Source organism: Camelus dromedarius, chromosome 27 (assembly GCF_036321535.1).
Source record: "Camelus dromedarius isolate mCamDro1 chromosome 27, mCamDro1.pat, whole genome shotgun sequence".
Classification (NCBI taxonomy): Eukaryota; Metazoa; Chordata; class Mammalia; order Artiodactyla; family Camelidae; genus Camelus; species Camelus dromedarius.
Genome location: NC_087462.1, coordinates 20,706,507 through 20,716,405, shown reverse-complemented (window position 1 = coordinate 20,716,405; position 9,899 = coordinate 20,706,507). Strand labels below are relative to the sequence as shown.

Genomic DNA, 9,899 nt, shown 5'->3' with positions numbered 1-9,899 from the left:
CTTCCCTCCCACCCGAGCCCCAGAGGTGGCTCCTGGCCAACGAAACTCTGAGAAGGGGAGGGGGCAAGTGAGAAGTGCCCCAGGGCGGAAACGAGAGAAAGCAGATCCTACTCCCCTGTCCGCCCCGACCGGCTACGTTACACTGTGCACGGAGTTCTCCCCGTCTGGGCTCAGGTTCCTCATCATAAAACGATGGAGTCAGCATATATCACTGTGGTCCCTTCGACACCAAATCTTCAGTATTTTCTGGACTCCATGAAATTAGCTACAGAGGCCTGTTTGCTGGAAAGGTAAAGTATGGAGTTGCCTCTTAGGAAAACTTTTAAGTTCAAAATGAAAGCCCAGGATGAAAAGAAAGAAATGAAAGCAGGAGAGTCACTTCAGCTTGAAACTCTCTTTGGTCTTAAGAATAGCAAAGCAATGAGTTCAGATAGACTGGGAGGAATAGAAAAGCACAAACTGCAAAACAGGAAATCCACTCTTGGCTGGCTGTCAAAGAACCAAGAGCTGGTGAAAATTTAGATCCATTTTCATTTTTAATTTCCTAACACTAATAAAGGCCCCAAATTAGTGAATTACTGAAGTGCCCACTACCAAAACACAAATTTACTGTCCCCGTCCTCGGCTTTTCCATCGCCTGATTTTTCAGTCCTATTTCCGGTCGTGTGATGATACAAGAAACTGCTGGTTCCGGCTCGTCCCTGTGGCTGGTCCTGCCCCTCTACCTGCCCAGCATCATAACCACGTTTTTGCGGACAATGGTCAAACACGGCCTGGTATTACAGTTCTGTGTGTACCAACCTTACCTCTCCAAATAGCACATGAGCTCTTGAACTTCCAGGGACCCGATTTCCACATCTTTGATTCCTCCAGTGGCTACAGCGAGCACTCAAATGTTTACTGGATTGATGAAGAATAGTACTTACCAGACTATTCAGGTATCTTGAACCACATGGCCAGTTTTATACATTCAAGCTAAGTTTGAACTACAAAATCATTTTTCCAAAAGGAATTATCTAGAGATAGGAAAGCTTAAAAAAAAAAAAAATGAGCTTAACAAACACCGAAACCAGATTTCCATAGAAAGCAGAAAAATAATTTATTCCAAGAGATGGCAGAAATAAGAAATTCACCCTGAAAATATACTTTGGTATAAGTCTGCTGAGACAGATTTTCCCCTCTGAACATGTTTTCCCACTGACTGCCCCACTGGGGTCCTGTTGTCCTGTGACAGTTTTTAAACACTTTGCTGATTCCCGTGTCGTGAGCTGCACGAGCCATCTTCAAATCCACAGGTTCCAAGGAGAGAGTAACGTGCTTCCCAGAAGAACAGCACTTTCCGTCTCAGAAGAGGACAGAAACATTTTGCGGAGGCAGCACAGTTTAGGTTAAATAGGCACGTCATTCATCAAAGTGTAAAAAAAGGTGATAGGAAAAAATACTGCGTTGTAGACTAAGATATTCAAGTGTGGTGTGAACGTTTAAGGCAGCGGACGGCCGAAAGGGGCGAGTCGAGGAAGGTGGTCTGGGTATGGAGGTGATTTTGCATCTAGAGGCACTGTCTTCGTGACCTGCAAAACAAAACCGTCCCAGTGACTGGGCCTCACGCCATCCGCAGGAGGGCGAAATGTTAGCATGGAGAAAGTCAACCAGTTCAATAATTTAAAATATACAGGTGCTCCCTAAATACTGGAATGAAACCAGGCTCAGTGAACATGCAGGTTTGGGCAGGTTTTGCAGGGCTGTGACAGGAGGTCCAGGTACCAAGGACAACGCTAAACTGAGGATCCCAAGTCACGGTTTGACTGTGTCACGGAAAGCAGCAAGGGCAAAGCGACCGTACTGGGATCTGACGAGGTCACCTGGGTTTCAAGAACCTGCATGTGCACCTGCCCTCTTACAGCACGGAAGGGGGCTTCCCGCAGGCGGGCCAGCTTTCCTCTACGTCCTAAAAAGCAGGGTCCTTGGTCCTCGAGGTTGCTCATTGTTCTTGTCTCCCCCCAAGTATAGGTGACAGATGAGAATCTCTTTTTCTGGAAGCTTAAAGCTGCACCACCACCTTCGCAAAGTTAGCAAACACTTAAAATAGGTATCTTCACACAACATTGTGAATCGACTATACTCCAGTAAAAAAGAGAGAGAGAAAATAGAAATTAAATAGTGTCTTTCAGAGGGAAGTTCCACACAAGCCTTGAGTTGGTGGATGAGAAAACAAGCTGGTCATGACCCACCATTTGCCAGAATGTTGAGGGTTAAGGGCAGCGGAGCGAGGGGGCTAGTTAAATTCGGATGAGGCATGGCTGAGGCAGGCAGGTCTGAAAAGACTGAAGGTTGAAAAGCGTGGAGAGAGATCAGGTGGGCCCTTGAGGTTTTCCAAATCAGTGGGCACAACCAGGAGAACCCACAGGGCAGGGTGACAAAATGAGAGGTTTCCCACGGCCCCAGCAGCAGACATGAGGCCGCTACTACGTCTTACTGAGGCAGGCTGGGCGGTCCGACTGCCCCTGACGGCAGAAAGCCCCAGACTGCCGGGGACTCACCAGGGCAGGGCACTGCAAACAAAACACCCGTCAGGTCAGGATGTGATTAGAGGACTGTTTTCGCCGTGTACTAAGGAAAAGAACCAGAGCAGGCCAAGTCGGGGCAATTACCAGAGCTACCGGTTTCTTCCACAGCTCCACAAAAGCTCTCTTCTAATCTAATGATCGTTTTCTCTTCTCCTTAGGCCAGCAAAACAGTCCTCTGCACAGACCTGACTTCCAGGCAGATTATACATTTTACTTGAGAAGACTTGAAGCAGTGAATCCAGACGTTTTGTGTGTTAATTTCTTATGAAGAGCACACTGGTTAGATTTCCTTAGACTGTTCAGGCCTTTTTGAGCAAATGAATAATCACAAAGAGGGAAAATCGGTCTTCACTTTTGAAAAGTCACATAGAAACAGGGGGTAATTTTCACTCAAGCTCAGTGATACCAGTTTTAAGACATGTGAGTGTTATGTTAAACGGCACAGACTTGTGGTTCGATTTGAGTGAATTAAAGAAGCCCATACTCTACTCATCTCTCTGATATGAAATGGACATTTCAGGGTGGAGGTGGGCAACTCAACAAAAGGGTCCCTGTCATCGTCTCATTTTTTTAAATAAGGGAATCACAAAGCTACTTTCAGATAAAACCGAGAATGAAGACAACATAAAAATATTAGGACTGGAATCAGGATATCTGTTCAGGGAAGGATGAGTGAATATATTTTTTAAAACACAGAAGAGGTCTCATTTTTATCTGTATTTTTTCACTTCAGATAAATTCACAAAATAATTCCTTCTTTACTATTATACGTAAGGTATGTATTTATTGTAGGAGATTAACTATAAGAGGTATTTAAGCAAACTAAAGGCATGAGTGTTTCACAATCCAAGGCAATGCACTGAATGGATGGCAAAAACTGCCGAGCTAAATATACTGAGAAGAAATCACTGTGAAGCCCGGTGGCCAGGAAAGGAAGTACAGGGATTTGCAAGCTGGACACTCAAAGAGAAAGAAAATATCAGAAAGAATTCCAAGAGAATGAGTGAGTGGGGACAAGAAAGCAGAAGAATGTTCACGGAATAGTAAGTTTACCAATCTGCCCTCTGAATTAATGAATGTTGTGAGGTAGTGAGAAGCAGGAAAAGCTAAGTAAAGCTAATTAGGTCAAGAGCACGAAAACGGTAAAACCAATAGGTAACCATGGAGGAAAGCAGTGAAAAAGAGGCTGAGAAGGTGATCTGAGGGCAGAACTGGGAAGGCCTTGACCGCCAAGTCAGAGAGCAGGACAGAACCTACAGATGAGTCATTCTTATCTTTTGTGGCCCATGGGGACCTTCGGTGACCTGGACAGGCTGTGCTTACAACATGTTACATACAGCATTTCAAGGGGCACGTATCCATGAAAATCAGGGCCTTCAGTTTAAAAGAAAAAAAAGTCCTGCTGTAGGCCATGGAGAAGGGGTGAAAATTCTGGGGCAAAAAGCAGTGATGTGTTTCGGGAGGTGCTACATCAGGAAGATGAACAGGGCGGTGGTTTGCGGACACCCTGAGTGAAGAGACAGGCAGGCCTGATGAGAAACCACTGCAATCATTCAGAGCTGCAGCGACTGGGTCAGAAGTTGGGGTCCCCGTCAGAGGAACAGAAAGGAGGGGCAGACACAAGAGACATCCCAGGCTCCACTGGATTCAAGGAAGAGGAGAAAGAAGCGATCGAACAAGTTCTGACCCTAAGTGACACAGAAAACTACGGCAGGTTCTTTAACCATGAAACACCTTGTACAGTTGAACTTTTCACAAGCCTGGCTTCACTGCAACCTCTCAGCAGATCATGAACCCCTTCAGAGCCCACAGCCTTCCCTGAAACCCTATGCACCTCGTGACACTCAAATATTTTTGGAACGCATAGAAAAACAGCTCCCTCGGGGCAGAGGCCTAATTACCAATACGCTGTTCCTCTCTGGTCCAGACTTTGTAATAAAGTAGAATGCCTGCCCTTTAGGACTGTGGCAGACCACACAGGCTTATCTAAACATACTACAATGATGTGGTTTATCAACTAACTTACAGCACACTGGTCTGAAGCCACTCCAAGGGGACTCCGTACAAGCATCAGACCCCCAAAGCTGCAGGAAAATGGGACATCAGAAAAACAGCAACCGTGATGTGACAGGTCCATTAGAATCTTAGGAATCGAGGCTCTAGAGGCAGACGAGGCTGGCAAGACGCAGAGATGGAGTGAGCACTGTTCTTAAAAGTACTGGGTAAGACTTCCAGCCAATAAACACAGTGTGCTGTAACTCAGCCTATCAACATATGAAAGAAAACCATGGCAATGAAGTGTTTAAAGTAGCGAAAGGACTGGCTAGCTATTTAACTGTGTGGTTTGAACCAATTCAACTTCATGTGTATAAAATTATGCAAAAGCTTTCATGACTGTTCCTCATTTTTCTCTGCTGAATACCATGCCTGGCTTACACCTCCTACTTTCCAAATCTGGCCTCTTAAAGAATCATATACAGACCTGAACACTTTTCCTTACCAGGTGGAGACAGGCCTATATCTGGTCTCTGCACTCCTTTATCATTCCACGTTGTGTAGAAGTTCAAAGTTCTAAAGGGGATTTGGTTTAGCTCATTCTTTGGATTTTACCAAGAGAAGTGAAGTCCTGTCTTAAGAGTTCTGTTTGCTCCAATGTTAGGCAGAGATTAGATCTCCTGATGTGATAACTCCAAAGGCCTACAGTTACGGAACCACAATCACTGCCTCAAACATGGAATGAATGTGACATGTTTATAAGTAGGGTTGCCTGGCTGTGCTCTATTTCCCAGTGTTTTGCTTTTAAAGGAACAACCTTTAATATAAAGGTTTTAAGCAGTGCTAGTCTGTGCTGTGGATCCAACTGCAAATGTTAGGAATTCATCAATCAGGCTATGGACACATGACACTGAAGAGACTGGCCAAAGGAAACCTTCAGATTTCACACACACAGTGTTATTCAGGGCCAAAGGGCCCAATTTACTTCTTGTAAGGGAAGGAAATAAGGCTCAGAGATGGTAAGTGAAAGGCAATGTTAGAACCAGATCCCACTCTGAGGCCTAAAGTTCTCTGCTTTAAACTCCAAGCAACATCCATACCTAATATTCACTATAGTTAAGAAGAACGAGAGAAAACAGAACCTGATGAAAAAAAGGCAGGTTAAAAAAATACATGAATCGTATTTTTAAAAAATCTATATAAAAGGGAATCAAAATCCCTTTGGGCAAAGAAAGAACTCCAAGGGGGAAAAAAAAAGCTGCCTATCTACCAGATTGGCAAACATAAGGCTTATGAGGAAAAGGCACTCACATATAATGTTGGTGGGAATGCAAAAATGGTACAGTTCCTATAGAACAGAATGTAGTAATATCAAGGAAAAGTATATATACCGTTAACCCAGAGATTCCATTTTCAAGGACTCTAACCCAAAGATCACTGGTAAAAATACAAAAACATCATATGCACAGGATGGCACCATGGCTTTATCAGTAATAGCAAAAGACTGGAAATAATCTGAAAGGATATCAATGGCTATAAAAAGAATTGAGGACGATCTCTAAACACTGACAGGAGCAATCTCTAGGATATACTGTTCAGTGAAAAGAGCAAGGTACCGAATAGTACATGTAATATGGTATCTCTTCTGTAACAGCTGTGTGTGTAGCGGGGGATGGACACACACAGGTATACGTTTGCTGATCTTTGCACAGAGAAACAGTGGAAGGATATAGTCTTCTATGAATATATCTTAATTATAATCTTGACTCTGGAAATATTTTACATATTCAAAAAAAGTAGCAAAGAAAAAAAAATTACTAGAAAATTGAATACAAAATAAACCATCTTAATCTAACTGTGTATAAATTGATAACCACCAGAGGAAACAATTATTTCAGTTGACCTCCCAAAACAGCATTCTGTCCTTTATTTGTTCTAAGGACAATATAAAACAGCAAAGAAATCCTCAATTGCATTCGATAAACTTATAGTTAGTAGTTATATTGGTGGTATTTTGAAACTATCTCATATATGTAAGAGGATAATCAAAGTAAGTAATTTCGTTACTGCCTTTAGGAGCCAAGATTTTCAGTATATGTGAATGATATTCAAGTATAAAACCAAAGAAGTCAGATAAAAACCCTGTAATGTTAAATTTGAATTAGAAACACTAACATGAACTCATGATAATTTTTTTTTTCTTTTTAAAAATCTATACTTCCTGCCTTTGTCTGCTGTAAAGGCTTGGTAGCAACAACACCTCGGCAGAAATGAAGGCACCTGGCCATCTGATCATGGCTTTTAAACACCACTACCGCTGAAAAAAACCAGGGTCCATGGGGCTTGAGGACTGTCTAGTGAACCAGGGATCCTTTCAAGTGGGAGACTCAGAAAGCAGTTGGAGGAAAAGCTGATTCCACGTCTGGGACAAGAAACATACAAGAAAGGTCTGAACACCTTGATGTTGCCAGAAAGAAAACTATCAAAGACTAATATCAAAAGGACCCGGAAGCCAGTCTAGACAGAGACTCCCATAACGCCAAAGAAAGAACTGAACATAAAAAGGGTAACAAATGTGCAACTGATTAAAACTGGAAATGAAAGAAAACCTTATTGGATACCCTAGAAGTAACTTGGGCACCAACATCTTACTCTGAAAAAGTAAAAGAAAAAAAAAAATTAAATATGTATTCTGCTTTTCTTGTATGACCTATGTTTCAAGGTTACAAGTAATGGTAGCTGGTGAGGAAAAGCTCATTTTTTAAAGAAATAGTTCATCTAATCAAATATAGAGGTAATAATAGGATAGAAAATCACCATCTGTGCAGTTTCTACTGAAATGCTTCATTCAGGCTAAGATCATTGATGGATAAATTCACTGGATAAAGGTGGACAGAGATAGTTACATCTGGAGGGACCAGGCTGTTGTTACCTGAACCCACTGATCACCTTAGCATCACTGAAGACAGACATCATGTGTCTCCTGATACAAGGCAATACGAAGTTCACGGAACCACTTGAGAGCCCTCGCCAAAAAGGCTGAACCTGAATCTAGTCAAGCATTCAGCGGTCACCTCCATTTAACGAAATAATGGAGACAGGAACAAACAAAATGACAGGTTTGCCGACTCTCAGCCTGTGAATAAGTCTTTCCATTACACCACTCCTTACTGCTCCTTCTCCGATCCTCAGAACCAAATGAAACCTGCAATTTTAAGACCAATTTTCAAAAAGCATCTGTCTCTCTCTATCCAAAGCATTCAGAGAGGCCCTTCATGTAAAATCTGCCAGCCACTTAAAGTTACAGAAGCTCGAAATACCAAGCATAAACAATCACGTACTTGATCTGTGTCTCAACGACTGCATGCAAACCTACCTTTATTTAAACATCTGGGTAAGAGTACAATTTAAAATAAATCCTTTGGTATAGTGAATGGCCTAAGACCCACATCTATTTCTGCTATTTAGATCGCATTTACTTGCAAGAGTCTACCCTTGCAGAGGCCCGAGTTTTCCGAGGAAAAGTCAAGGCAAACTCCAGCTGACCGACAGACAACACTCATGTGAAAGGTCAAGGGCATAGTCACCTCAACGACTGAGCACTGGCGAGCAGGTCTTCTTCCTCAAGGCCAATGATACTTGAGGTACCAGATGGTTTCATTTTTCAACTGTGGTCCAAAGAGAGGGTTGAGTTGGGCCAGAATCGCAATCAGCCAACTAAAAAATAATGGGGGAGGAAGGACAACAAAAAGTGGTGAAATCACGTTGGAACAGGACCATTTTTGATTAGGATGAAAAGAGTGCTTTAGTAAAACTTAAATCTATTCTGTTCAGACCAAACCTTCGATACACTTAAAGTTCATAAGACACATGGTGCTAATGGGACCATGTTTTACAACAAAACGCTTCATAGAACACCCTGCCTTCGTTTGGATGCCTGACTGACAAAGCAGTGAGGCTTCACCACAGTATGTCTCTCTTTTCTCTCGTTATCTCAATTCCCTTTCCAAGTATCCAAGATTTCCTAAACTCATATGATATCTTCACCTCAGAGTGTTTTTGTCTAATCTCAGTTATCACCCTCACAACTTTCAGGCTCAGGAAAAATGGGTTTACTTTACTTTATCCATTTTCCAAAGGCCGGGACCCACAACCAATATGACACATCCATGTTCACTGCTACAGCCATTTCAGCCTGCTGTCTCCCAATTAGACGATGACACCGGAGCATCCCGTCTGTAATCACCATCACCACTAAAATGTGTTACATACCTTTTGGGCCCCAGTGGAGCTGAGAAAATGGACATTTAACTCCCCCTGCTTACTCAGAATCTAAGTAACAAGGTATTCCTCTGCATCACAGACCAATTATGGAGGAAGTACGATGGTGTACATACTACCCCAGGGTTAGAAAAATGGCACATAGTCAAGACTGTCTTTAAAATTTTCATATACAGCTCACAGAGGTCTGAATAAATGGTTCTATACCTGATCTAGGAATTCATACGCCCACTGAAGTTGGAAAATCACTGAACTAAGACCAAAGCAGAGGGGAAAAAAAGTGAAATATTTGCAAATCATATATCTGATAAGGGGTTAATAACCAAAATATACAAAGAACCCATGACTCAATAGAAAGACAGTGAGCAAACATCTAGCCATTCAAATCATTCCATGTTTTACTTTATTAAACAAATATTTAATGAGCACCGAATAGGCTCCAGGCCCCAGAGAGACAAAGGAGAAAATGAAATGTTACTTCCCTCACAAAATTTATATAATATGTCAGGAAGGACATAAAGTGGGGTGAAGGGACAGAAAAGATGGAGGTAACGGGGGTTCTACTATGATGGGCTGGTCAGGAAGGCCTTTCCAAGGATGTGGGGCTTGAGTGGAGACCAGAATGAAGAAGAACAACTGCCTTGAATTCCTATCCAAAATGTAGACATTCATCTTTAAATTAGAATTTAAACTGGAAATTGGAACTGCTCTTATTTGGGGGGGGGGGGGTAAACAAGCCCTGACTCCGTCAACTAGTGATCCTGGAGGATGGATTTCAGCCTGGGACCCTGACGCTGCTGTCCTCTCTGCAGGGGACGTAGGGAGTTGCTTTCTACGGAGAAGGAGATGTCCTGTTAACAGTAGTTTCCTCCTAAAATTTCAGGACTTTCAATTCCCCTATAAGAGAGCGAACTAGCCAAAGCCAACCCAGGTCACGGTCTTGTTGGATCTCTGTTCTTCCACTTGCTGTCATTTTTAGAACTCTTCCAATGAGAGGATCAAGAAGCTGAGTCTGATCACTAATGGTCAGACGGCCGGGGAAGCGACCAGCACCAG

General features: G+C 42.7%; 1 protein-coding gene across 1 annotated transcript in view; it reads right to left on the bottom strand.

Moving 5' to 3' along the window:
- Nucleotides 1-1,074: 1,074 nt before the first annotated feature.
- ATP6V0E1 (ATPase H+ transporting V0 subunit e1) overlaps nt 1,075-9,899 on the bottom strand; it is a 29,562-nt gene continuing 20,737 nt past the window's right edge. Inside the window, exons 3-4 of the mRNA XM_031437804.2 lie at nt 8,150-8,279; nt 1,075-1,571 (exon numbers count right to left, since the gene is read on the bottom strand). Coding sequence (XP_031293664.1) covers nt 8,186-8,279 — 94 coding nt within the window. The 3' untranslated portion in view covers nt 1,075-1,571; nt 8,150-8,185. The remainder of the gene's footprint in view (nt 1,572-8,149; nt 8,280-9,899) is intronic.